This window comes from Ogataea angusta (assembly GCF_019207475.1).
Source record: "Ogataea angusta isolate 61-244 chromosome Unknown 61-244_NODE_1_length_1302399_cov_90.877568, whole genome shotgun sequence".
Lineage (NCBI taxonomy): Eukaryota > Fungi > Ascomycota > Pichiomycetes > Pichiales > Pichiaceae > Ogataea > Ogataea angusta.
In genome coordinates, this window is record NW_025065215.1 from 69,233 (window position 1) to 94,658 (window position 25,426).

At 50.0% G+C, this 25,426-nt stretch overlaps 20 protein-coding genes across 20 annotated transcripts; 8 read left to right on the plus strand and 12 right to left on the minus strand.

The window, feature by feature from the left end:
* Window positions 1-33: 33 nt before the first annotated feature.
* KL928_000048 (uncharacterized protein) lies at window positions 34-1,761 on the plus strand (the record flags this gene model as incomplete). Its single annotated transcript, XM_043205537.1, has 1 exon — window positions 34-1,761. One exon carries the CDS (start codon window positions 34-36, stop codon window positions 1,759-1,761), a length of 1,728 nt encoding a protein of 575 aa, XP_043061943.1.
* Window positions 1,762-1,812: 51 nt separating this feature from the next.
* KL928_000049 (uncharacterized protein) lies at window positions 1,813-2,724 on the minus strand (the record flags this gene model as incomplete). The annotated part of the gene is made up of 1 exon (XM_043205648.1): window positions 1,813-2,724. One exon carries the CDS (start codon window positions 2,722-2,724, stop codon window positions 1,813-1,815), a length of 912 nt encoding a protein of 303 aa, XP_043061944.1.
* A 300-nt stretch (window positions 2,725-3,024) lies between these two features.
* Window positions 3,025-4,500, plus strand: KL928_000050 (uncharacterized protein; the record flags this gene model as incomplete). The annotated part of the gene is made up of 1 exon (XM_043205760.1): window positions 3,025-4,500. The coding sequence occupies one exon, from the start codon at window positions 3,025-3,027 to the stop codon at window positions 4,498-4,500; it is 1,476 nt and encodes a 491-aa protein (XP_043061945.1).
* A 50-nt stretch (window positions 4,501-4,550) lies between these two features.
* Window positions 4,551-4,976, minus strand: KL928_000051 (uncharacterized protein; the record flags this gene model as incomplete). The annotated part of the gene is made up of 1 exon (XM_043205871.1): window positions 4,551-4,976. One exon carries the CDS (start codon window positions 4,974-4,976, stop codon window positions 4,551-4,553), a length of 426 nt encoding a protein of 141 aa, XP_043061946.1.
* Window positions 4,977-5,172: 196 nt separating this feature from the next.
* On the minus strand, window positions 5,173-5,769 carry KL928_000052 (uncharacterized protein; the record flags this gene model as incomplete). Its single annotated transcript, XM_043205982.1, has 1 exon — window positions 5,173-5,769. One exon carries the CDS (start codon window positions 5,767-5,769, stop codon window positions 5,173-5,175), a length of 597 nt encoding a protein of 198 aa, XP_043061947.1.
* A 281-nt stretch (window positions 5,770-6,050) lies between these two features.
* On the plus strand, window positions 6,051-6,671 carry KL928_000053 (uncharacterized protein; the record flags this gene model as incomplete). The annotated part of the gene is made up of 1 exon (XM_043206093.1): window positions 6,051-6,671. One exon carries the CDS (start codon window positions 6,051-6,053, stop codon window positions 6,669-6,671), a length of 621 nt encoding a protein of 206 aa, XP_043061948.1.
* Window positions 6,672-6,683: 12 nt separating this feature from the next.
* On the minus strand, window positions 6,684-7,955 carry KL928_000054 (uncharacterized protein; the record flags this gene model as incomplete). Its single annotated transcript, XM_043206204.1, has 1 exon — window positions 6,684-7,955. The coding sequence occupies one exon, from the start codon at window positions 7,953-7,955 to the stop codon at window positions 6,684-6,686; it is 1,272 nt and encodes a 423-aa protein (XP_043061949.1).
* A 29-nt stretch (window positions 7,956-7,984) lies between these two features.
* KL928_000055 (uncharacterized protein) lies at window positions 7,985-8,710 on the minus strand (the record flags this gene model as incomplete). The annotated part of the gene is made up of 1 exon (XM_043206257.1): window positions 7,985-8,710. One exon carries the CDS (start codon window positions 8,708-8,710, stop codon window positions 7,985-7,987), a length of 726 nt encoding a protein of 241 aa, XP_043061950.1.
* Window positions 8,711-8,831: 121 nt separating this feature from the next.
* On the plus strand, window positions 8,832-9,350 carry KL928_000056 (uncharacterized protein; the record flags this gene model as incomplete). Its single annotated transcript, XM_043206268.1, has 1 exon — window positions 8,832-9,350. The coding sequence occupies one exon, from the start codon at window positions 8,832-8,834 to the stop codon at window positions 9,348-9,350; it is 519 nt and encodes a 172-aa protein (XP_043061951.1).
* Window position 9,351: 1 nt separating this feature from the next.
* KL928_000057 (uncharacterized protein) lies at window positions 9,352-10,239 on the minus strand (the record flags this gene model as incomplete). The annotated part of the gene is made up of 1 exon (XM_043206279.1): window positions 9,352-10,239. The coding sequence occupies one exon, from the start codon at window positions 10,237-10,239 to the stop codon at window positions 9,352-9,354; it is 888 nt and encodes a 295-aa protein (XP_043061952.1).
* An 81-nt stretch (window positions 10,240-10,320) lies between these two features.
* On the plus strand, window positions 10,321-11,964 carry KL928_000058 (uncharacterized protein; the record flags this gene model as incomplete). Its single annotated transcript, XM_043206290.1, has 1 exon — window positions 10,321-11,964. The coding sequence occupies one exon, from the start codon at window positions 10,321-10,323 to the stop codon at window positions 11,962-11,964; it is 1,644 nt and encodes a 547-aa protein (XP_043061953.1).
* A 129-nt stretch (window positions 11,965-12,093) lies between these two features.
* Window positions 12,094-12,954, plus strand: KL928_000059 (uncharacterized protein; the record flags this gene model as incomplete). Its single annotated transcript, XM_043206301.1, has 1 exon — window positions 12,094-12,954. One exon carries the CDS (start codon window positions 12,094-12,096, stop codon window positions 12,952-12,954), a length of 861 nt encoding a protein of 286 aa, XP_043061954.1.
* A 9-nt stretch (window positions 12,955-12,963) lies between these two features.
* KL928_000060 (uncharacterized protein) lies at window positions 12,964-14,304 on the minus strand (the record flags this gene model as incomplete). Its single annotated transcript, XM_043206313.1, has 1 exon — window positions 12,964-14,304. One exon carries the CDS (start codon window positions 14,302-14,304, stop codon window positions 12,964-12,966), a length of 1,341 nt encoding a protein of 446 aa, XP_043061955.1.
* A 46-nt stretch (window positions 14,305-14,350) lies between these two features.
* KL928_000061 (uncharacterized protein) lies at window positions 14,351-15,439 on the plus strand (the record flags this gene model as incomplete). Its single annotated transcript, XM_043206324.1, has 1 exon — window positions 14,351-15,439. One exon carries the CDS (start codon window positions 14,351-14,353, stop codon window positions 15,437-15,439), a length of 1,089 nt encoding a protein of 362 aa, XP_043061956.1.
* Window positions 15,440-15,463: 24 nt separating this feature from the next.
* On the minus strand, window positions 15,464-16,996 carry KL928_000062 (uncharacterized protein; the record flags this gene model as incomplete). Its single annotated transcript, XM_043206335.1, has 1 exon — window positions 15,464-16,996. One exon carries the CDS (start codon window positions 16,994-16,996, stop codon window positions 15,464-15,466), a length of 1,533 nt encoding a protein of 510 aa, XP_043061957.1.
* Window positions 16,997-17,028: 32 nt separating this feature from the next.
* KL928_000063 (uncharacterized protein) lies at window positions 17,029-18,555 on the minus strand (the record flags this gene model as incomplete). Its single annotated transcript, XM_043206346.1, has 1 exon — window positions 17,029-18,555. One exon carries the CDS (start codon window positions 18,553-18,555, stop codon window positions 17,029-17,031), a length of 1,527 nt encoding a protein of 508 aa, XP_043061958.1.
* Window positions 18,556-18,951: 396 nt separating this feature from the next.
* KL928_000064 (uncharacterized protein) lies at window positions 18,952-19,896 on the plus strand (the record flags this gene model as incomplete). The annotated part of the gene is made up of 1 exon (XM_043206357.1): window positions 18,952-19,896. One exon carries the CDS (start codon window positions 18,952-18,954, stop codon window positions 19,894-19,896), a length of 945 nt encoding a protein of 314 aa, XP_043061959.1.
* A 12-nt stretch (window positions 19,897-19,908) lies between these two features.
* Window positions 19,909-20,709, minus strand: KL928_000065 (uncharacterized protein; the record flags this gene model as incomplete). Its single annotated transcript, XM_043206368.1, has 1 exon — window positions 19,909-20,709. The coding sequence occupies one exon, from the start codon at window positions 20,707-20,709 to the stop codon at window positions 19,909-19,911; it is 801 nt and encodes a 266-aa protein (XP_043061960.1).
* A 30-nt stretch (window positions 20,710-20,739) lies between these two features.
* KL928_000066 (uncharacterized protein) lies at window positions 20,740-23,451 on the minus strand (the record flags this gene model as incomplete). Its single annotated transcript, XM_043206379.1, has 1 exon — window positions 20,740-23,451. The coding sequence occupies one exon, from the start codon at window positions 23,449-23,451 to the stop codon at window positions 20,740-20,742; it is 2,712 nt and encodes a 903-aa protein (XP_043061961.1).
* A 119-nt stretch (window positions 23,452-23,570) lies between these two features.
* Window positions 23,571-24,884, minus strand: KL928_000067 (uncharacterized protein; the record flags this gene model as incomplete). The annotated part of the gene is made up of 1 exon (XM_043206390.1): window positions 23,571-24,884. One exon carries the CDS (start codon window positions 24,882-24,884, stop codon window positions 23,571-23,573), a length of 1,314 nt encoding a protein of 437 aa, XP_043061962.1.
* Between the last annotated feature and the right edge of the window lie 542 nt (window positions 24,885-25,426).

A 25,426-nucleotide genomic window follows, 5' to 3' on the forward strand; every position in this document is an offset into this window, starting at 1 on the left:
AAAGTTAAAATATATATTTTCAGCTCTCCCTATATGACCAATGAGTTCAAGATCACAACATTCTCGCTGAATAAAAACACCAAGTCCGCCAAGGCTTGCCGAAAGTGCCGCGGCGGCCACAAAAAGTGTTTTTTCAGCGAGGAGCTGGACTCCTGCGAGCAGTGCTACAAGTCCAACGACGCCTGTGATCTTTCCAAAGCTAGCAAGAAACGCAAAACAGCGGCCGCTTCCACCAGTTCTCCGTCCAGCGTATTTGGGAACGACCGCATATACGCGAACGCGATCAAGAACTCGGAAAACAAGTTCCAATTCATCAACACGGCGCACCCGCTTGCTCCTCTTTTCAGCAACGACTCGTTTCTCACTCTTTCAGACGGAGAGTTTTTCAATTTATATTTTCCCTGGCGAGACCTGTTTCTGCCCGCTCGTGACCAGTACACGCGACCCCTGAACGTTGACGAGGAGCTGCTGGAGTATGTTGAGATGAAAGGCGCCTTCAAAATGCCCCCAATCGAGACGCAGCGCAGATACGTCATGTTGTACCTCGATAACCTGTATCCTCTGTATCCAGTGGTGGATAGAGATATTATTGACCATTTGGACACAACGCCGCCGCTTTTGCTGAGCGCAATGATGATGTGTGGCGTCAGATACGATTCCAGCCTGAAGCCTGCCGAGATCCGACAAACGGCCGAGCAATTGCGCCGCAAGTGCGAGCTGCTCAAGTTGTGCGAACTCAACAAGATCACGCTGATCCAGGGATTTTTGCTGATGAGCAACCAGGAGGAGTCGCCAACAGGACCGCAAGTTGCGCGCGAGTATGTTTCCCGGGCATGTATATTGATCACAGACCTGGCGTTGCACAACAACGCAGCACGGAACCAGCTATCCAAACTGGAGACAAACACGCTTGACCACAGCACAGGATCCATTTTCTTTAGGCTGTCGCACAAGGTGTCGCTGCTTACACGGCTGTTCTGGACGTCTTTCTGTCTGGACAGGGCGCTGACCATCACCTCGTGTGCTACCATGTTCTACAACACCTTAGACCTAGCAGTAGACACAGTGAAGCTTGAGGATTTTGACGGCAACAACAGGGACTTCGAGATATTCCGTCGCTGGTACCAGATATGCGACCTGCTAGAGCGCATTCTTGTGTGCAGATACCGTCCGCCGGGCAACCGCTCGCTGGATCTAAATCTCGAAAGAGATATCTTAAGTCTGTGCAACAGAGGTGTCGACGACGAAGCCAGCAAGCTGATCGGCGACACATACACGCGGTTCCTGAAGACCTGCGGCGATTTTTGCGGAATCATGTACCTGCGCTCCAAAGTCGACTTTGTCAGCATCTTGGAAGACGAGGTGGAAGGACAGCAGTTGCTCCACACAGACTCGCCGTTGTCAGACAACAAGATGCACTATCTTTCGCGTTTTGCGAGAAACATCATAGACCAGAGCAAGGGAGAGCAAGTGCAGCAGATCATGATGGTACACGCGGTTCTCCACGTGATGGTGCTTCTGTACTTGGAAATCGAAGCTAGGCAGCAGGTGCAGATCACGTCACATGACCCGCTCACCGTGCTCAACTACAAAAGAACGCTTCTCAACCACTGTCTCTCGTTTTTGGACCAGAACGGCTGCAAATGGTTTTTCAGCGCTGCGTGCTACCATCTGTTCGTGGACCTTATTTCCTCGCCCAGAAAAAATATAAAAAGCTCGCAGGATCTCCTGTCTCTGCTGTTTGACAGCAATTTGGCATAATTATACAAAGCCCTTTAATTCTGCAATATATGTATTATCCACCACCAACGGCTACTCGTCGTACTCCTCGTCGGAGTCCTCCGACTCCATAGCGTTCTCCAACTCCTTTCTCTCCAAAAGAGCTTGCAACTCGGCGTCCTCGGTGGCCGTCACGGCCTTTGGTGCCATCGCCACATCGCACACTCCACCGTACTTGGTGATGACCTGGTTCACTTTCTCTATAGCCTCGTTCAGACTGTTGATTCCTGTTTGTTTGTCCAGCGACTGCGTGGTGACGACGTACCTTGGAGCAGCCACCAGCTTCACCTTGATCGCGTTCTGTTCTGTGCTGAGCGACTCTGCCGCAGCCAGAGCCTCCTTGATGGCGTTGATACCCTCGTATGAGAAACAGGACACCTCGATGTCGGCCCTGCACTTGATCGCCTGCGGAGTCAGTCTTCTAGAAATGTGTTCTTTCAGCTCTTCCAGCACTTCCTGCGACGGAGGAGTTATCTTGTTGAAAATAGAAGGATCGGTGATCGAGATCCGGAACGCGTCGAAAGCGTGTCCGTACTCTCTGCTCAGCGGCCATGCAATGGTCTCGTACAGGTGTTCCAGCGGGATGTTGTGTTTTTCAGCGCATCTTCTCAAAATAGAGTGCACTGCCTTGGACTTGTTGAATCTCTCCTCGCACTTGACAATCTCCTCAGACGAAACCCTTCTCTTAGACAAATCGATGTATCCCTTGTCCTTGTCCACTCTCAGAACCACCGCGACCTCGTTTCTGCCGACTCTTATAAGCTTCTGGATGGATCTAATACGTCTTCTCGAGAGCTCAGACAACAAAACCATACCCTCAATGTTATCGTACTCCAGCAGTTTCACATAGGCGCCCATCTCAGCAATTTGCTGGACGTTGACCATCACGACCTCGTCCACTTCTGGGTATTTGTTCTCGTAAAATCTGCAGTTAGATGTGCTCATGGTGGGTGGTGAGTCGTTGGTTGGGCTAAAAATTTTCAGGAGGTGAAAAAAAATGAGAGCTTGATTATCTGCTGCTTATGTAAGTAACTCCAAGACACAGCAGCATGGTGACCTGGACCAGACCCGCCTGCTCTTTGCTGATTGCGGTCCAGTCGACTACAAGGCGGGATCTTCCACCTTAGTCTTTTCAATGGACAATTTGCTCTGTAATTGGTAAAATTTCGCGTCCCTGCTACGCAGGTGAATAAAGTCTGGCACGTTATTCTTTTATTTGTATTTATTTTTGCCCTCATAGTTGTCATGTCGATTCAAGGTAAGTCCGACCCTGAAAATCTAACGTCAGTGAACGTGAAGCACGCTGGTAAAACATATCCTGTTACTGTGGACTTGTCGGAAAGCGGATTGACGTTCAAACATCAGATCTACTCGCTGACCAATGTTCCACCAGAAAGACAGAAGGTACTGCTGAAAGGTGGCCAATTGAAAGACGACAGCGATCTAAAGAGTTTCAACTTGAAGCCGAACCAGACCATCATGGTTTTGGGGTCGGCCGATGCGCCTGTGGAAGCTCCAAAACAAGACGTCAAATTTGTGGAGGACTTAGATCCTAAAGATCTCAACTTCAATCCGAGCAATGAGCCCTCAGGGCTGGTCAACCTGGGCAACACGTGCTATCTTAACTCGTCTCTTCAATCTCTGTTTGCGGTGGACGAGCTGAGAAGCCGTCTGGAGAAGTACACGAAGAACGGTACCGGTGTCGAGCAGAACCTGGTGTTTCACCTGAAAGAGCTGTTTGACAAGATGAGCCAACGTAACAAAAAGATCACGCCGCTCAACTTTCTCACAACCATGCGTCTGAGCTTTCCTCAGTTTAGCGAGCGAGACGATAGCGGATTCTACAAGCAGCAGGACGCGGAAGAGGCCTACTCCCAGATCTTGAGTGCTATTTTGGGGCAGTTTAGTGGATTGGACCAGTATTTCAAGATCGAGTTTAAAACGGCTACTCGTTGTTTAGAAACCTCTGAAGATCCTGTCTACGGATACGAGGACGCGATGAAGCTGGCCTGTCATATCACCATCAACACCAATTTCTTAAAAGACGGATTGATGAGCAACTTGAAGGAAACTATAGAGAAGAACAATGAGTCCCTCGGAAGAAACAGCACGTACGAGATCACTCGCAAAATCACTCGTCTCCCGAAATACTTGAACATACATTTTGTTCGGTTCTTCTGGAAAAGAGACACCGGAAAGAAGTCCAAGATTTTACGCAAGGTTCAATTCCCATTTCAGTTGGACTTGATAGACCTTGTTGACGAGGGTATCAAGGAGGACAAGGCAAAGGTGAGAGACGCAATCTACAAGGTTGAGAAGCAGAATGAAGAGGAGAGCAGAGCTTTCAAGAAAACCAAGAAGTCTGCTGATCTTACCACAAGAGAGCAATACGCCCAGCAAAAAGAGGAGCTCGAGAAGCTCAGACAGAAATGGGCAGACAACTTCAAAACAGCTCTGCCTGACTCATACGACCCTGCCTCCGGCGAAAACCCTTCGTCTCTGTACGAGCTGATCAGCGTGATTGCACATCAAGGATCGTCTGCCGACTCTGGCCACTACCAGTGTTTTGCCAAGGACCAGCAGGATCCTACGGGCGAGAACTGGTACAAATTCAATGACGATAAGGTGACTGTTGTGAGTCGCGACAAGATCGAGGCTCTCGCCGGTGGTGGAGAAGGTGACTCTGCTCTGATTTTGATGTACAAGGCTGTTGGAATATAAAAGTAATGAATTTGATACATTCTAGATAGCGGAGAAATACCATTAATTTTCTAGTTGCTGGCCTTTGCAAGCTGTTTGAAGTGCTCCACCTCGTCCCAGCAGTTGAGAGGTTTGTCCTTATTGTTTTTGATGCAGTTGGCCACGGCAGTTTCCGCCTCGACGAGGGACTTGGACTTGATAGGTTTTGCGTCGTTGAGCTTTTTGAGGCTTTCGGCAGCCTTGCTCAGCTGCTCGTTCACAGCCGCGACACTCAGACCTTGATCCTCATTGGGAAGAAGCAGAGACGAGAGTTTTGTGTCGAATTTTGCGAGTTTGTTGTTTTCCAGTTCTTTCAATTTTTTGCCTACCTCTTTCTCGACTACCTGCGCAGACGCTTGCTGTCTCGAGTAGTTGGTCTCTGCAGAGCTGTCCAGCGACGAAATGAGGCTGGAGTTGAATTCGACCGGGGTCTGCGGGTAGAACGTTCTTGACGACATTGTAGAAAAAAAATTGGTGTAGGGATGGAAGAAAAGATGAAGAGCCAGACAAATGAGAGCGGAAAATGGTTCTTGATTAAAAGGGTATTTCACAGCAGTCGTACCATTCAAAGGCACAGGACCACTCGATGGCAAGAAGGACGGCTGGGTCATCATTCTACGCGGACGTATACATGACATTTTAACTATATCCTCATTAAACAGCGGTCTTGACCTCGAAGAATCTCTTGAGGTAGAACACCTGGAAAAGAGAGTTCAGAATAACAACAATCAGCTGGAAGACAGACCAGTATTTCACCCTGCTGTTGGTGCTCTCTGCGGTGTTTCTGTGTGTTCTCTCTCTCACCACAATGTAGTTTTGCTCGTTCTTGACATCGTAGACCAGTTCCATAAGCTTTCTCACGGAGGAATCAAGGTTGTCGTCAGAGTTGTCGTTCACGTCCACGTAGACCACGCCGTGGACGTTGAAAGTCACGTCTTTCGTCTGCAGTGACGAGCCTTCGTTCGAGAAACAATACTCAAACTTTCCAGGCTCGTTGGCTTTGATCTGAACCTCACCATGCGAGACGTCGCTCAGCTTCTCCAAGATTCTGCCCGAAGGACTCTTGATCCAGAAGTCGGCTGTGAGTTGTTCGGTCGAGTCCTTCGCACGGTCACCGATCTGGAACGTGACTGCAAGCTCGTCTTGAGCCTTGAGCACCTCGAAGAAGCATTGCTTGCCTCTTGGCGGCAAAAGCGCCACATGAGCAAATGTTGGCACAAGCAGCAGCAGGGAAATCAGCAGGAACCTCATGGCGAACACTAAAAAATAAACAACTTTTTGGTGAAAAAATAGCTCTGGACAGTGAAATGACAGGTAATACCGGAGATGTATTACGTACCGCCATGCCGATATAACGGTGGGTGTGACGATTATGGTCCATTGCTATTTGCCAGCTACATAGTCTTGCCAATCTGTCAACGCCATAGGTCTCTTCTACGCCACGCTCGCGCTACCAGTGACGGGATCAGATTATTACGAGCCCGCACGCGTCGCGATTCTAAAATTATTCTTGTTTTTTCTTGTTTATACAAATGTTGTCTAGACTGTTGCTTCTCGCCAGCTTACTGACCTACGTTTCAGCCACTGCGCTCACCTTCGCATTGCAGCCAAATGAAAAGGCTTGTTTCTACATCTTCAACCAGAAACAAAAGGCCAATATTGGCTACTATTTCGCCGTCCAGGCCGGAGGTTCGTTCGACGTCGACTACACAATCAAGGCCCCTGGTGGAAGGGTGATTGCCCAGGAACAGAAACAAAGACAGGGCGACTACATTTTCACAGCCGACGCCATCGGAGAATACGAATTCTGCTTCTCGAACGAAATGTCCACGTTTGCTGAAAAAGTTGTTGATTTCGAAATCAGGGACGACGACGACTTCAGGGCCTCGCTTCCAAACGCGCCAGCTGAAAATACTGCCGTTGAGGGAATGCAGTCGTCTGTTCTCAGAATCGAGTCGAAGCTCGGCCAGCTGTCCAACACTCTCCAATACTACAAGACCAGAAACAACAGAAACCAGTCGACCGTGAAGTCCACCGAGAGCCGCATCTTCTGGTTCTCCATTTTCGACGTGGTTCTCATGTGCAGTATGGCCGCATTCCAAGTGCTCGTTGTCAAGTTCTTCTTCCAAGGCTCGAGAAAACAGTTGGTGTAAATATCTATTAATCTATGCACTCACCAGATACACAAAAATGTAACTAACGACACTGCCAAAAAGTAAGGCCACATTGATGAGAAACGCAGTGAATCCTCCGGCGGCCTTCTTTTCTTTATCGCGAGTGAGCAGAACGCCCATTGCCATGAAAGCGGAGGAGAATAGTTGTCCGTTTGAGAGTCCAAAGAGCAACTGCAGTAGCAGATAGGTAAAGTCGCCAAAAACACCTCCTCTGCCTTGTAGATTGCACATCATAAATAAGGGGATAAACAAGACCCGCAGAGCCGCGTAGATAATCATCTTGCGCTGGTCCGCAAGAACAAACCACGGAGACGCAGTAATGACACGGCCTCCGAGGTCGCCCAGGTTCCAAAGCAGAAATGCGATGGGAACAAAGTACTTTTTGTCAATCTTGTCTGAAAGTACATTGGAAGCGAAAACAGGGAACGTGAGGGTCAAAGACAAAGTTAGGAAGATTGTGATCTGGACGTATTTCAGGATATCCCATAGCTCACGGAACGAGACATGCTCCTCTTCGGCCTCGAGCGTTGACTCGTCGTCTAGCTCCAGTGTGGTGTCATTGGGGAGCGCTTGGAACTGTCCAGCTTTGGCTTTGTATCTATAGGTGATCCATAACAAACTGAGTGCAAGAAATTCTATGCAGAGACTTGTAAAGAAGTAATTGAACACCTCTTTGTCCCTATCGCTTTGGGTCTTGCTCAACAAAATGGATACGATCAGCGAGATGGATGGAAGCACGCCTGCAACCGCGTTACCAACAACGTTCGCATTGGCATAGATCGGGCCCTCGAGATTCACCAGAGCAAGCACTCCGACTTGGGCAAACGACGTGGCACAGGAACTAACAAAGACACTGATCATCACGTACACAAAATATAGCACTGCCGGCTTGTTCTTGATGAACGTTGAGATGGTGAGCAACAGGAACACTGCCGCCTGCAGCATGCTCCCCACATTGAGTCTAAATTTATAGTCAGCGTCTTTCTGCTTTTGCGATAAGTACAAGTTGAAAGATGCTGACGCAAGGGTGGATATGGTCATCATAGAGGAGGAGTATGTGTTGGCCAGCATGGGCTTGCTGCTAAAGCTGTCTTGGAAATATTCAGATGCTGATAAGAAGCAATTCCACGGCCACAAGTTGGCTATTCCACAAACCAGGAAACAGACATATTTGAGGGCCGAGAGTCTAAACGGCGGACCGTAGGGGAGCTGAAATATCACTATGTTCTGATCTCGTACGGTGGACGAGTTATCGGTAGACATGGGAAATATATTAAACAAAGAAAATATATTTATGCATTTAAAAAGTCCACACATTCTGTGAGGATAGGGTCATATTTGTCATAAGTGTTAGCGATTTTTTCGTAAATCAGATTCCATCTGCCTTGTTTCCGGCCCCCTATGTGCTCGTTCATGGTTCGCTTGTAGACGGGTGCTCCAAGCAGATACTCGTAGAACTTGTCGCGGCACTCAGCGGGACAATTCACTCTCGCAACCACGGTTCCTGGTTGCACAAGGCTCACGGACTCCAACGTTCTCAGTATTGCGATATCCATCTGCGGAGAAATATGATTCACTAGAATCCAGTCTGTCTCCATCGAATGGCAAACAAGATAGTCCTCGAGGTCTTTTGGGAAATGGACCTTGATTTGGGATATCCCGGATAGATCGACCAAATATTCCACCAATTTCCGGTTATCCTCGGTGAGGGAATAGTAATCGAAAAGTCCGTGGAGCACAAAGGGGATATTTGTTTTACGGAGCAAGTTTCCGAGGTAGATCAGCGAATAGCCAAAATCCATCTCGGATCCTACCAGCAGGATGGATCCTGGTGAGCGTTTGCTGAAAACGGGGACCAGCGAGTCCAGATGTTCGTAGCAGACGGGATCGGTCGTAGGATAAATGTCAAATAGTTTAATGGTCGAGAGGAGCGAGTCTGCGTTGTTTCGCAGCTGTTCCAAGGATTTTGTCTCGACCAGTGACTCGTAGAGATTGGTATCTGGTAGCTGTTTTTCCATTGTATATAATAATCAGGCGTAACAATTATCTGGGGTAAGTAGCCTGATTTATAAAAAAAAGGGCCATCGTCGCGACAGACTTAAGTCTCAGGGGAAGAAAAAAAATATTAGCAAATTATTAATGATGTTTGGACGAATGATTCGGTCCAGCTTGAGGACCATGCCTCTTGTGAGTCGACCAACCCTTGCGTTCCGCTACTACTCGTCCCCCTTAGTGGACTTTACGAAAACAAAGGTCCAGAACCAGCAATTCTCTGACCATAACAATATGCCCTTGTTCGTTGCCATCACTCGATCAGCGGCCGAGAAGCTCAACGAGATCGCGAACGAGGAACATAACGACAAGCTTGCATTACGAGTTCAAGTGGAAAGCGGCGGATGCCACGGATTTCAGTATCACCTCAACCTATCAGACATGAACGATTTCCATCCCGAAGACGATTCCGTTTTTGTGCGAGACGGGGCCCGAGTTCTGATTGACAAAACGAGTCTGGAAATTTTACGGGATTCGAAAATCGATTATGTGCACGAGCTGATTGGCTCGCAGTTCAAAGTGGTAGACAGCCCGTACACCAAGACCAGTTGCGGGTGCGGGTCTAGCTTCGATTTTGACTTTGATAAGTTGAACCAAACAACATGATTCATTTGGACATACACAGGTCGCATATTGACAGCACAAACGGCCACAGCGAGGGCCGCGGGTCGGATTCATCAAAAAACGGAGCGAACGAGAGCTCGTTGGTGAACCGAAGACGCCCTTCGGACAAAAATAAATAAAGGTTGCACCGGATTTTCGTGAGTCGCAGCTGTTCGAAGTCTAGCGCTGTACTTTTGCGGAGGTAGCCAAACAAAGACGTGGTGAAGTCGGTTTTCGGAAACTTGTCCACGTCGGTCGCTGGAACGTTGATGATTATTTGATTGAGCGCATTGTTGGTTGTTTTGATGTTTGCGAACGCCAGCTCGAGCTCGCCGACCAACGACGAGCCGAGCTCTTCGATTGTGGAATTGAGCGTGTTTTTGAGGAATACATCGCTGAGTTCGACCGGACTGATCAGAGATCCAATGTCGTTCACCAGGAAGTCTGTGGCGACCTGGTACAGTTTTGGCAGCATTCTGGCCATCAGCAAGACCGTTCCCGGCTCGATCTCGATGAAAATCATGATCTGGTACGGTATCACGTTGAGCAGTTTGAATCTGATGGCGCCCATCTTGAGATGTCTCTCTTCGCACTCAAACTCCTTAATCCGCAGTTTGAGCTCCAGATGTCGGAGCACGTCTGCAAAGTCCGGCTTATCGCTCATTGATCGTCCGTGGCTATAGAATCGAGAGCTGGTGGGTATGAGCAGCCCTGAATTGTGCGATTTGTACAGTTCATTTGCTAGTATGGCAGAGACGATTTTCTTTCTGAATTCTGCCACTTCGGTGTTGGAGTCGAGCTCGTCGTAACACAATCGGTCCACCACCGATTCGTGGCCCAAACTGCGCACTTTGAGCAATTTGAAGTTATTATTTAACAGTATTCTGGACATAGCATAAATAAAACGCGTGGAAAAATAACAGACGGAATAATATAGATTTTATTTTAATTTCTGGCAGTGTCCAATTCAGTCATGTCGTTTTGGGACAACAACAAGGACTCCATTAAAGCTGGCAGTCTGGCCGCTCTTAAAGGAGCAGGCCGTGCAACGGTAACAGTGTCGAAGTATGGCTATCATGCTGGCAAAACGGCCTACAAAAACAACAAAAGCAAGACTTCTGGACAACCCGGAAAAGAAGAGGAAGAAGGCCCCCAAAGTCCTCCTCCTATCCCACAGGTCAGAGACCCGCATTCTTTTGCGCCGCCACCAAAACACGTTGCCGTTGCTGGCCAGCCACAGCCCAACCATCCGCAGCAGTATGTCCAGGTGCCCGCCCAGGCCGTGAACTACCAACAAGCGCAGGTGGCCCAGTATCCTGCTCAATTCCAGCAGGCGCCCCAACAACAGCAGACTGTCTATGTTCCTGTTACTCAGCCTGTCCAGCCTGTCCAGCAGTATGTCCCTCAGCAGTACGCCCCTCAGCAGCAGTATCAACCAACGGTGCAATACCAGCCAACGGTGCAATACCAACCACAAATGCAGAGCTGGCCTAGCCAGCAACAACCTTTTGTCCAGCCAATCCAGCCGACGGCGATCCAGCAACCAACACCGCCAGCATCGGCACAAGAGTCTGTGCAGGCTCTTTCTCAGCAGCCGACCCAATACGGCTCGCCGCAGCCAATTGCTCAGCCGACTCCTCTGACGCAGCGTCCTGTTCCCCAGCCCGCTCCCCAACCCGAGCCGGCGATCTCGCCGCTTCCAGCTCCAGTGCCCACAAGAGACTATGCTAGACCGACCATAAACTCTCCTCCTCCGAACCCTCCTCCATACACTGCTACACCAACGGCCCCCACACCTGCTACCGCTTCCGATGTGAGCCAGCCTTCTGTCGCGCCGGCAGCAACGCCGGCTCCAGCACAGGTGTATCTTCCAGAGGCCCAGGAACCAGTGGCGCCGAAGAAAAAGAACGGCTTGCCGCCTGTCGAGGAGCCAAAGTTCAAGCATTCGTTGATGGAGTTCGACATTTCCAAATACGGTCCTCCTCCTCCCAAAGCACACAGGACCGAAGATGAGCAGCGCAAGATCGAAAAGGAGCGCGAACTGAAGGCCAGGCTGCAGAAGATGAAGGAAGAGTCGCAGCAGCGAGCAAAGATGAATGCGTATCAAAGTGCATCGCGTGTTGCATCACCATCCTCCGCTTCGTCAACGGTGTCTCCCTCCAGCACAGGAACTAAGCCAAATCTTCCTTCAAGAGCCAACTCGGAGACTACAGAACAACCCAAGAAATTCGAGCTCCCTGACATCTCGAAAATACAGCCTCCACCTCCTGTTCCCAAAAAGGAGGACCATGATAAAACCGTCAAATCTCCGCCACCCCCATCCACACCGCGCCCAAATCTGGCCTCAAGAACGGTTCCTACACCACCTGCGAGCCTTCCGCGTCCAGAAAGTGGCTCATCGGCCCCGCCTCCGCCATCCAAACCAACACATCTATCTGCAAAACCCAAGCCCCCAGTTCCTAAAAAGCTGTCGAACTCAGAGGTGGCTGAAGCAATTGGCTCCAAACAGAAGCCACCCGTCCCTGCAAAGAGGCCTTCTGTGGGATCTGTGTCTTCATCTACCAGCCATATACAGGAGCTGCAGTCTAAGTTGGCTGGTATGCATTTCAATAACTGACGAGTCACATTTCTACATACCGTTCATTACAGTTCTTCCCAGCCACTTCCTGCGAGCGAGCATGGAGTGTCAGAAGGAGATCAAGCCAGCCATCGCCAGAACTCTATAAATTGGCGCCCTTCAGACCACATGGTAGCAACCATGGAAAAATTCGAACTAGAATACCAACCTAAAAAAGTCAGGGCTTACGCAGTGAAAGTTCTAAAGGAGCTCACCAAAAAGAAAACACGGCCCATGCTTATGTGCTTCCGTAACTGGGAGACGAGAGTTGGGTTTTGCGGGCCAGAAGATGAAACTGAGTCTGATGACCAGACCCGCGTCCTTGTTTTCAACGACAAGTACATTTCTTTCTTGATTCCGTGGATGATGTCGTTCTGCTGGTACGTGGACGAGATAATGGAGGAGCTTGCCGACCTTAGAGACCTCAACACTGTCAGCAACGGGAAACTGACTCTTGGTCCCGTGTTCACGGTCGCCGAGCTTGTTAAAATCGATATGGTTTTCAGACTTTTCACCACGATTGTTCCTAAACAAAAAGGGGAGCCGAAACCGCTTCACTCCAAGGTGACCGAGGTTCCTAGAGTGGAGGAGCCAAAATCTACCGGGGTTTTGAAACCAATTGACAGCTTGAAACCTGTTGAGATTTCGGAGCCTGCTGAAGTTCTGCAGCCTGTTAGAAATCCAGAGCCTGTTAAAGCTGACAAACCTGCTGACGCCAAACCTGCTGACGCCGTCAAACCTCCTTCTTCCAGGACTCTTGACCCCTCCAAGTCGGCTGAACCGTTCAGGTTCTCCAATCCCTCTGTTCCATGTTTCTCTAAAGACATCCCGGGACCTCCATGCTTTGACCACGAGCCTTCTGATGCAGTCCCTCAAAAACCAGCTCAGCCAGCAAGCAATGCTGTGGTTATTCAGAAGCCATTGTTTGATGACCTCGTCAACAAAATACAGGGTCTTCAATTGTCCATTGAGATTATGCAGAATATGTAGCTATCAATATTAATGTTCGTTCCTCCAGCGCTCTATCATACTTTCGGCCCATCGGGTATACAGCAGCTCCTCGACTTCATCCCGAGGACGTTCTTTTTCCAGGTTTTTCGGTATAAGCTTGTCCTTGAGTTGTTCGTTATCTGTCGTCATTATTTTCTTCATCACTAGCTTGAAGTACTTACAAAACACTTCTCGGTACTGTTCGTCGGGGCTGAGTGCGATTGACTCCATCATGGTGTTCTGAAACAGCACCAGCTGATCGTACTGAGAGGTCGAGAGGTTGTGTTTTTCGTTTATCTTGTTGAACGACTGGTTCAGTATGCGATTGAGAGTCTTTTTCAGCTCCTGGTCCTCGTTCTCACTGGAGTTGCGTTTTATCGGGGACAATGGGACCTTGCGGGATGGCTCTGGCTTGAGTGTACTTGCTGGTTCTTCTTTTAATGTGATGTCAAATAAAGGAGGAGTCTGCTCCTCCAAGGTAGGCGTATAGTAGCGTTTTTCGGTGTTGCCTGTTTCAAGGTCCCATTCGTGCTTGCGCTTGATCAGCTTGACAATCTCTGAGCGGTCAACCTTGGCGCCAGCAAGTACAAACGGATGCTTGAGGAGCTCCTTAGCCGACGGCCTTTGCTTCGACTCTTTATTCAAACAAACGTTCACAAAACTCCTGAACTCCTTACTGAAACTCGAGTCCAGCTCCGGAGCAGGGTCCTCTGCGATTCTGAACAGCACGTCAAACGGATGGTACTGGGACAGGGGCGGCTTGCCATATGCTAGCTCAATTGCTGTAATGCCCAGCGACCAGATATCTGCAGAGTATGTGTATGGCTGGTGGAGAATAATTTCGGGAGCCATCCAGTACGGCGTGCCCACGAAAGTGTTTCTTTTGGACATGTTATTGGACAATTGGGTCGCGACTCCAAAATCTGCTATTTTCACGTCTCCCTCCAAGCTCAATAACACGTTGGCGGCTTTGAAGTCCCGGTGGATCTTGCCGTTTTCGTGTAAATACACAAGAGCATGTAGCAGCTCGTGCAAAATGTAGCTAATAGCTTTTTCTCCAAAAGGCCCCGAAATGAGCAGTTCTGAGCACGATCCACCACCCAAAAACTCCATAATGATCCACAGCTTGTATCCCTTAAGAAAACAGCCATAGTAGCGAGTGATGTTCGCGTGCTGGCACGTAGACAGGATCTTGATTTCCTGCTGGATCTCGTTCAGTTCATCTGCGCTCTCCAAATCTACCTGCTTGATGGCCACCATCTTCCTGGAGACCTTGTCAAACGCGCGGTAAACCACGCCGAATGCTCCACGGCCCAGTTCTTCGTACACCTCAAACTGCTCAGGAGACATGAAAAAATTATTTTTATCAGATTAAGTTATTATCAGTTAATTTATCATGTTCTCTAGAGTACCAGGCCTGCGAGGAATTCGCTGGTTTGGCAACTTCCGTCCTCTTCGCAATATTGACAGCTTTGTTCTGCAGAGGTCACTGGCGCCCAAACTTCTCGCTCCCAGCACAAACACAGTTCTATTTAAATGCATAGTCTTTGACTCGAACGGAAAATTTACCAAGATTGCATCCGATGTCAAGAAGGCACAGCTGATCCTGAAACACGACTTGCTGCCCCGCGACCTCCGCAAAATTGACAAGGGCTACGACGACATTGTTCCGTCCATTCTGGTGCGAGAAAACTCGATCCTGCTCACCATCTTGCATATCCGAGCGTTGATCAAGGCGGATTCCGTCGTGCTATTTAATTACGACCAGTCTTTTTCCAGCGACCAACTAATTGCCACCCTCTCGCAGAAACTACGCAAACAGTCGGATGATTCGCTTCCGTACGAAATTCGTGCCCTGGAAACCATATTCATGAACGTGATCGATAACCTCAATTCCGAAATGAAAGTGCACGTCACCGTGGTAAATGGCATACTGAAAGAGCTCGAAAGCGACGTCGACATGACAAAATTAAAGTACCTGTTACTGGTGTCCAAGAAATTACAACAGTTCCAGCAGAAAGCCACCCTGATCAGAGACCTTATCGACGAAATGCTGGCCCACGACGACGAACTGGTGGAACTGTATCTTACAGATAAAAAAATCGGCCACAAGCGGACGGCGCGCGAACACGAAGAGGTGGAAATGCTTCTTGAGTCGTACTCCTTGCATTGCGATGCCATTGTGCAGACTGTGGAGTCCTCCATAAGCAACGTGCGAACTACAGAGGAGATCATCAACATTATTCTCGATTCCAACCGGAACCAGCTCATGCTGCTGGGTTTGCGGTTCAGCATTTGCCTGTTGAGCTTTGGCAGTCTGCTGTTTATTGCTGGTGTCTACGGCATGAACTTGGAAAACATTGTCGAGGAGAAAGACTACTGGTTTGTCATCATATCCACGGCATCGTTGTTAATCAGCGCTGTGATTTTCAGAAAATGTACAAACCGCCTAAACCAGCTGAAGAGGATCCAAATGTCCAAATGAGCACGATTCGGCGCTGCTTGTGCTTCATCTCTTTGCTTTCGGATCTGCTCCTCCCTCCTTTTTCTTGTCAATTAAATAGTCCTTAACTGCGCTAAGACTAGTTTTCTCTGTCTGAGCATACAAGCTGCTGCTGCTTCTGTCCTGTGGGTTTCTTTTGTACGGATGTGGGCCCCCGTTTGCGTGTGGGCCATCTCCCCAGTGGCCCCTGGTGTCGCGGTAATCCTGGTTCTGCCAAGGGCGACTTCCGTGGAAATCACGGGACCCTCTATAATCTCTGTAGTCTCTGGACTCTCGCGAGTAGTCGCGGCTCCAGTCCCGGCCCCAGTCGCGATTCCAGTCTCGGTTTCCGCCCCAGCCACGTCGTTCACCTCTCCAGCGGTTGTCGTGCGCAAGATCCCTCCTCTTGCGAGGAGTCTCGTAGTCTGCTCCGTAGTGCGAGTGGTCCAGCGACCTGTTAGGCGGCCTTCCCGACCCGATAGACTCGTTCGCACGCTTCTTCTCTTCCTTGTATCGTTTGATGTCCTGTTCGTGACTCTCCTCGAATTTGGGCAGCTCCTCAGGAAGACAGGCCACCGGCTCCATTTTGAAGAAATCCGACTCCAAGGCCTTGGCAGCGTTGAACCTCTTGCGTGGGTCCATTGTCAGCAATCCAGAAAGCAGTCGCACTGCTGCCGGCGTCATAATCGCCCCAAACTCGTTTTCGAGGGTGCGCGGGTAGTCCACATGTAAGTTGACGCCGTTTCTGTTGATTAGATCTGCGTTCGGGAAGTTCTCTGGCGTGGGGCTTCCTAGGAGCCTGAAAATCATGTCTGCTTGGTCCAAGTCGCTCTTTCCTTCTAGAATAGGCTTTTTCTTGTACATTTCTCCGAGAACACACCCAATCCCCCACATATCAACTGCCGTTGTGTATTTGCGTTCTCCCAGCAGCAGCTCGGGGGGTCGGTACCAACGTGTCACCACTAGCCCCGTGTACTCGACCAGACCTCCGCCAGCACCGGCGGCTGCATCCACTGGAGCCGGCCCGTGGTAGCCCCTTGCAAGTCCAAAGTCGGCGATTTTTACCACGCCAAACCAGTCGAGCAAGATGTTGGCTGTCTTGATGTCTCTGTGCAGATAATGCTGGTTGTGAATGTAATCTATCCCGTGTAGAACTTGTTTCATGATACATTTGATTTGCGGGTTTGTGAGTCGAACCCTTGGGTTGTTGAGTAACCCATTCAAGTCTGAGCTGATGTATGGTGTCACTGTGTAGAAAAAGCCGGGTTTCTTCGTATCTTCCGAGTTTTCGTGAATCATGTCTATAAGCTGCAGCACGTTCAGGTGTTTGAACTGCTTCATGATGGTAATTTCTCGAAACGCCGTGATGGGGAACCCGTCCTTGGAGTCATGGACAATAAGTTTTTTAAGGGCGACAAGCTTGCCCGTGCTTTTTTGTCGCGCCTTGAAGACCATCCCAAACGTTCCCTGGCCCAGCTGCTGAAGCACCTCATACTTATCCAGCTTGCTCATCCCCACATACCGGCTGGGCCGGCTTTGTTTTGGGACGTGTTCGGTCATCTATAAAACAATAAAGTTTAAATTCTATCAAATTATTTTTCGCTTCTGCCATTTTTCAGCTTGGCATCCACAGAGTCTCTGAGAGACGTGAGCAGCTCGCGTTCTTCAACGTCCAGAGCCGTTTCTATATCCAAATCGACAGCCTGCAAAAACTCGGGAGGCTTGATATCGTGTTCAGCCAGCAGGTGCTGTGCGCCTGCCAGAGTCACTAGATTCTCGTTAAAGACCCATAGCAGCACCGTGTTAGCCAGGGCCAAGGTTTCGAGATTAAGCTCGTTGTCGCTATCGTCGGCCTCTAACAATTTCCACAGTCTGAGCACTTTCTTCAGACCGGCAAACTCCTTGTGTATTAGTTTATTCGTGACCCTGATTCGCGCATCAGATCCAAACGGCAGAAATTTATAGAGCTGGGAAAGCAGTCTGAGGACATGCGGAGAGCAGGAGTTTTCTTTCGGAGCTTTCGTCTCAAAATGCTTTAGCAGTGGTTTCAAAACGCCCATCTCCACCACCAGCGGTCCTGTCTTCTCATCTATAACAGATGCCATAATTTTGAGACCAGCGTTGATATGCTGCTTGGAGACATCGCTATTGACGAACAACATCGCCAGCTCCAGTCCCTCGTTTTCCAGAAACCGCGCTCTGTAGGCGTCAAAACGCAAAACGTAGGCCAGCAGTAGTATACAGTTCTCCTTCAACTCTGTCATTTCGGTGCCTGAGATTGGCACTTTACGAAGCTTCGACCATACCACCATCAAAGTTTCAACTAGATCTGCGTCGTTGTCCTTTTCAAAGCTTTCAATCTCAGACTGCTCACATCCCACCAGCAGCTCTTGTAGATATTCCATTGCATACTGGCTCGTTTTGTCAACTTGTTGCATGGATTCGATTATCTCCAAAACTTTATCATTCAGCCCGTTGCGTCTGGTCAGTGTGACATTTTCGAACTCAGCTAGAGTTATCGCAAATCCTAGACATAGCGTAGAATACTGCTCAAAGAGCCCTCGGTCCTCAATTGAATCCAGCCCCTCAAGGAACTTGCCAAGCAGGTCTCCAATCTTGCAATCCGTAAAATACTGGCCTAGCACAGAACGACACTCTTCCCGCTCTTCTTCCACCAAATCCACCAGAATTAAAAGAACCTGCTCGCGCACATCAATATTGGGATGGCTAGCAAGAAGTCCCACGACTTCTGCAAAAACAGGGCTCTCTACTAGCGCTGCATAACATTGCTGATAATCGGGTGCCTCGACCAGAGCAATACTAATTTCAGACCAGACCTTGAGCCCTTGAAACAGCTCAAACTCGCTGTCCATCAGCTTGGTCGGGTCCGAAGAGTGTTTTTCGCGCATCTGAAGGTTGGAAGTCACAAGCTCACCCAGTTTCGTAAGACTATTTTTGACCCATTGCACATTGTACTCCGCATTTTTCTGAGGCTCGGCCACAACATCGCGTTCCAGAAATTCCAGCACGCGCTCTTCACGACTGTGTGCGGGCCTCTTGGCCTCGCTGTCGTCGACCTCCTCCGCCCCCCGCTTCTCAAACAACCGTTCCACGTTCATCTAACACCCGTACACCAATACGATCTTTTCGAAAACTTATTTATGTTTCTTTTTTACTGAAAAATCCGTCAAAAAAACAGCCAAAAACGGTACCACACCTCGCACCTTTTAGTCCGATCGTAAGGTCATGACGCAGTCTTTGTACCAGGGGGGGGCCAGTGTCTAGCGGGCCAAGTGCTGCGTCATCTGAGGGGGCCAATAGGGCGAAGGTCAAAACGACCACGGTTCCTCAGATCGCCAACGATTTCTCACACCATTTGTGCGTGCCTGCTGCACAGGATCTAATTTTGCATACGGCAAACCGAAATTCTTCCTTATCTTGGCTTTTGTAAAAATAATATTGTTTTCCCTCCCACTTTTTTTCGAGTTTTAGTAGATGGAGTATTTTAGTTTGACATGTTGCAACACTTGATTTTCCCCAACAGCGGCCTGATGTTGTTCCGGCCGATAGGCAGCGCTATTGAAGTGCTCAGCCCATGGATTCGCGCCGTCAGCAGCACAGAGTCGCTTTTTGAGCAGTCGTTCACTGTGGACAGATCTTTGGACAACAGCACTGTCAAGAAGTGCGCAGTGGACGATTTCGAGTACGATTTCAGTGAGCCAAACCCTATGAACTGGGACCTATCAGAGGTCCTGAAACAACGCACCAAAGGCATCGCATCGTCCAGTGCTGTCGAGTCGACGTCCGACGCTATGTACTATCTCGCCGACCCTGAAGACGACTCTTCCGACGAAGAGGATGCCCTCGGAAACGAGTACACCCTCGACCATGAACACTTTTTACATTTCCAGAGGTTGGCGCAAGAATCTCTGGCTGCCCGCCAAGCTGTCACCCCGCTTCCAACAATCAAGCAAGAAGATCCCGTGCTTTCTTCTTCGCAATCTTCGCTTCCAAGATCGTCGTCCGACGGGTCTGAATCCACGCTTGTCCGTTCGCCCACCTCGTCAGAGTCGGACCAAGACTCGTATATCTGTGATATCTGCCATGTTTCGCTGAAACTGAAGTCGTATCTCACGAGACATATGAAGAAACATCGCGACATGCTTCCATACAAGTGCCCTTATCACTCTGCCAATAAGGACGCAGACTTTAAGACCTCCTGGGCAGAGTATTGTGGAACCATATGTCATCCAACAGGTAGTTTTTCGAGAAGAGACACTCTCAAGATGCACCTCAAAGCACGCCATTTCATCTATCCGATGGGGACTCGTTTCAAAAACAGAAACACTGCTCCAGGAAGGTGTGCTGGCTGCTTCACTGAGTTTCCTAGCAACTCAGAGTGGATCAACACGCATGTGCTGAACAACTCGTGTCCCGCGTTTGTAATGAAGTACAAATAGTCTAAAATCGGTTTACATCAGAGCTAAAAATCCACCGTCCACCATCAGGCATTCTCCGTCCACATACTCGCTAGCGGCCGAGCACAGGAAGACCACTGGTCCTTTGAAGTCTTCGGGAGTGCCCCATCTGCCTCTTGGGATTTTGTTCAAGATACGGGTCTCTCTAGCCTCGTCGCTGGTGTGGAACGTTGTCATGTTCGTCCGGATGTATCCCGGGCCAATACAGTTGACGTTAATTCCGTACTGGGCCCATTCCACCGCGCAGCATTTTGCAAACTGCACAATAGCTCCTTTGGACGTGGTGTACGCTGCGAGATTGGAAGCAGCACGGAAAGACGTTAGACTAGCCGTGAATAGGATCTTTCCTCTGATCTTCTTATTGATCATCTGTCTGGCAACTAGCTTGGAGAGCTCCGACGGCACGTGCAAGTTGACGTGCAGCACCTTGTGGTACTCTTCGAAAGAAGCGTCCACGATGGAGTCGCGGTTGGTGACACCCGCGTTGTTGATGAGAATGTCTATCACTCCTGTAGGAGACAACTCCAGAGCGGGCCTGACAATTTTCGCTTCAAGGTCCTCTATCCTGACTTCGCCCAGGTCGACCTCGATGGTGCCTATTTTGGATTCCGACCCCGGATAAGAGTCACGCAGAAACTGTACCGTGGACGCGGGATCGGTCGCTGGTCTGTGCGTCAGAATCACTGACGCCCCCGCTTCGTACAGGGCCTGGGCCATGGCCTTGCCAATGCCGTTGGTGGCGCCCGTGATAAGGACAACCTTGCCCTTGAGAGAAAAAAGATCTAAAACCGACATTAATTATTTTACATCCACACAGCCAATAAATTAGGTAGTCGATAAACGGCTTATCAGCTCGTCGGTGATCGTTCCCGCCAAACGAACACCGCTTCTGAATTTTCCAACAGCAGAAAGGTACTTGCTGATAAGGCGAAGCTTGTTGGTAAGATAGTTGTCGCGCAATTTTTCCGAGATGAATTCCGCGCTCTCGGCATCGACGTCCCATTCGGCCAGTATTTCGTTTCCGCGCAGTACGGACGCCGTGTACCGTCCTTGTATTTTTTCCACACGGAATTGGTGTTGGCGAAGGAAAAGCAGTGCAGAGCCCAGTATCGGGACAGAGCTGCACACTCCCACTGAACAGAACGACGGGTACTGTACCCACGGCTCCGTTGTTGGTTGCACGTTGGACTTGGCCACCAGCGACGGATCTGTGTTGTAACATCCCTCGGCTGCGTTTGTGGAACATGGACCCACGCATACAGGAAACATGGTGTCCATCCGCAGCGACTCGGCGCAAATGCCTTCGCCCAGTTGCACCAAAGAGGCGATATCGTAGGCAGCCCGAAGACACGTGACAAAAGATTTCCATTGACGAACGTCCATCGGAGAAACCAGTTGAGAGGCGTCTGGGAACGGCGTCGGACTGTCGTTCATCAGTGAAAGCGGGTTGGGACACTGTGTCGAGTCCTTTGGATGCAACGGAAGCATTGCCCAGCAAATCGAGGAGTGCAGGATGATGAGAGAGAGCTTGTTCACGAAACACGACAGCAGGACATTGGCGTCGATCAGCAGACGGTTGTTTTCTATAGTATAAGGACGGAAATTAGGAAGCGATGCCATTTTCTGCAATTGCGAATCCAGCTTGATGACGTTTTCCGTCAACAGGGCATTTTCGGCAACATTGTCCATCACCTCGTCCATATAATGACAAGATAAAATTAGCATCATGGAGTCGGGCATCTCGTCCCTGGCCGGATCGTTCAGGTTGATCCGTTCTGAACAATGGGCTTTTTTGAACGCAGATTTGAAGGACTCCAAGGAAGCCGACTCTTTATAGTACACGATATCGTCCAGAGGTAGCTCCAATTGTTCAGGCAGCTTGAAAAATCCATGTTTTTGGTAAGGATAGCCATAGTTGGCCCGTCGGTACGTCTGGAACTTGTAGACGTTCCACACGCATCGGATCAGCAGCTCGCGGTCTTTCAGCTGACGGCCTGTTGAAATATCAAGCATCTCGTTGTAGTCGGCTTGCGACTTCCGTTTCAGCACATCAAGATATCCCGAGCTCTTTATCAGACGGAAACAGCGATGCAATTGGTCGTCCTCGCCAGAGGTGCAGGTGAGAGTCAAAATCAACAGCTCTGCCTCTACTGACAGGTTGTGGCGATATTTGTAACAGTTCTGTAGCCAATAACTCTCGTCAAGATATTTTTTGTCCTCCACTTCATTCGGATTAATATATCGGACAGTCATTTCGAAAATCGCACTTAGTATTGCAACATTCTCGTCTGTCAAATAAAATTTGTCCAGGAATTCTTTCAAGTTTGGCAGCACCTGGTACGACAGATGGATATACTTGTAGAACAGTTGTACCACTGCGTCTATGACATCCCATGAAGGCAGCCCATATTTTTCGAGCTCAGACTTTGTAAATTTCTGGTGCTTTGGCGTTTGGCTACCAGCGATCGTGGGCAGACTTGTAATCGACATCTGGTCTTCCCGGGGATACTGCTCCTGTATCTGTTTTTGTCTGTTGACCCAGTCCTCTGTGTTTCCCGACGTCTCGTCCTCGCTGTGCTGTCCAACGGCGTGGTTTAAAGGTGGTAGCAACGTGCTTTTTCCCGTCGACTCCCCTGCTACAGAGCCTGAGACTCGGCTGTCGCTGTCTGAATACGACAGTGACGAGCGTCGTCCAGGCGACGGCGGCGGATAGAACCCGTACGGCACCCTGTGGGGGTCAAAGTAAGGATCTGGATGATGGTGGTGAAAGTGATGGTGACGCGGATGGCGATGGTGGTGGTGGCGATGCATGCGATGGAACGGAGGATGGTACGGAGAAAACGCTCCTGGAGACGGCGGAGGAAGCGGCGGAGGCCCAGGAGGCCGTAGCAAGGGCGGACCGTGGCCTGGAAGATGTGGACCCGGCGGCGGAGGAGGTGGAGGATGGCCGTAGTAAAAGTAGGGCTCGGAGTAAGGCAAGTCCTTGGACGGGTATTTGCCATAGCGCGGCTCTTTTGGACCAGCCCACTTGCCCAGATCGTCGTATCTGGCAACCGGAGGTGGCAGATACTTGGAAGCAAACTTACCCGGCGGAGGGTGGTGGTGAGCGGGTCGAAAAGATTCTTCAGCGTCGGAAGTGAACATGCTGGGAGTGCTTTCTGTTTCAAACCGTCGCTCGGGATCAAAGTGCTGGCGTTTCAGAGACTGGTCGTTTGCAAAGGACGAGTAGCCGTGAGACTGCGTGGTTGAGGAGTCCACTGAGAAGTTCTTTCTCCTGCGGCCACCTCGCTTGCTGGGCACAAACACGCACTCGGTGCCCGATGAGGCGCAGTTGGAACACTTGCCGTAGCTCTTGTTGCCCGACTCGTCAGACTTCAGTTCGCCGTCACATTTGATTTTCTTCTCTCGACAAGCTAAGCACGCTCGTTTGGCAACATGTCGCCGCTCCAGGTGGTGCTCGAGAAACTTGATGGAGTCTTCCGTGACCAGCTGCTGTCGTGCCGCTTTCGGGGACCCCGAAGAACTGCGATTAGACATGTGTTCTCCTCTTGTGCAGACTTGTCACTATGGATTGCCGAATTAAATACGTCTCTCGAGACAAAAATAGGGACTTGCATTATATTTTTTCTTGTCACACCTTACACCTGTGTACATATTTAGATGGCAGCAGACTTGTGGAAGTTCTTACCGGCGTAGATGGCCTTGTCGCCCAGCTCCTCCTCGATTCTGAGGATTTGGTTGAGCTTGGCCAGTCTCTCGGATCTGGCCGGAGCACCGGTCTTGATTTGTCCAGATCTCAGACCAACAGCGATGTCAGCAATGGTGGTGTCCTCGGTCTCACCAGATCTGTGAGACACCATGACACCCCAGCCGGCGGCGTACGAGTCCTTGGCAGCATTGATCGACTCGGTCAGAGTACCGATCTGGTTGACCTTCAGGAGCAGAGCGTCGGCGCACTTCTTTTCGATGGCAGTCTTGATTCTGTCTGGGTTGGTGACAGTCAAGTCATCACCAACCACCTGGATCTTGGTGGTGGCGAAGAAGTGGGACCATGCCTCCCAGTCGTCCTCGGCGAATGGGTCCTCCAGCGACACAATTGGGTACTCCTTGATCAGTTTGGAGTACAAGTCGGCCAATTGCTGTCCGGTGAGCCACTTGCTTGGGTCGGAGTTTGGATTCTTGAAGTCCAAGTCGTACTTGCCGTCGTGGTAGAACTCGGACGAAGCGGTGTCCAAAGCAATACCGATCTTGCCGGTGTAGCCGGCAGCCTCAATGGCCTCGACAATCAGGTCAAGAGCCTCCTGAGGGGTGGAGAGGTCTGGAGCAACACCTCCCTCGTCACCGACGTTACCGGCACTTTGGCCGTACTTCTTCTTGGCCAGCGACTTGAGGTGGTGGTAGACCTCAGAACCCATTCTGAGACCCTCAGAGAAGGATGGAGCGTCAGTTGGCACAATCATGAACTCTTGGAAGGCCAGGGATCCACCGGCGTGCGAGCCTCCGTTCAAAACGTTCTGGAATGGGACTGGCAACACGTATGGCTTCTTGGTGCCTGCAAGCTCGCTGATGTATTGGTACAATGGGACGCCCTTGTAGGCAGCAGCAGCCTTGGCAACAGAAAGAGAAACACCAAGGATGGCATTGGCTCCCAATTTGCCCTTGTTTTTGGTTCCGTCCAGAGAGTTCAGGAACTTGTCGAACTTCTCCTGTTCGAGAACAGAGATCTTCTCCTTGAGGACAGCAGGGGCAATGACGTTGTTGACGTTGGCAACAGCCTTCAGAACACCCTTTCCGAGCCACTTGGACTTGTCGCCGTCTCTCAGCTCAACAGCCTCGTGAGCACCGGTACTGGCACCAGATGGCACAATAGAGCGGAACAATCCCTTGTCGGTGGTGAGATCCACCTCGACGGTTGGATTTCCTCTAGAGTCGTAAACGTATCTGGCAAAGAGCTTGGTAACGGTAGTCATTATATAACAATTGTGTCAATTGAACTAATAATTGAGGAAAAGATATTTAGAGCCATATATATACTATTTCTATGGATCCGTGACACCGCAAATTTGAGCATGCAGGTTACCGGCACAGCCCTGAAAACGGCCATAAGACGGCCGTGGTGGCCATAGTTGCATGTTTTAAATTACGGTTTTTTCGCGCAACGCCTGAACTAAGCTGAGCACGCGGTTGCGCTCGTCGTGCTGCTGCTAGCGGCCGCCCCAGCCACCCTCATACTTTGCCCTGCCACCGGTGCCTGCGTGCACTTTCGGACCACTACACCTCGCACCTCACCTTTTTCGCTTACCCTTTCTCCGTCGATGAGGCCATCTCCGGGGTGGGGTGACGCGGTCGGTGAACAGTGTCTCCATAGCGTGGTGTTGAGGCAGCGGAAAAAAAGTCGCGGCTCTCCCGCCTGATTGTCAGCGCACTTCCGCAGACAGGCACCACTGCGTAACACCATGTACTATTGCGTTATCGTCGCCAGTCGACCTTTTTTCTGTCGGCAGATTCTGTC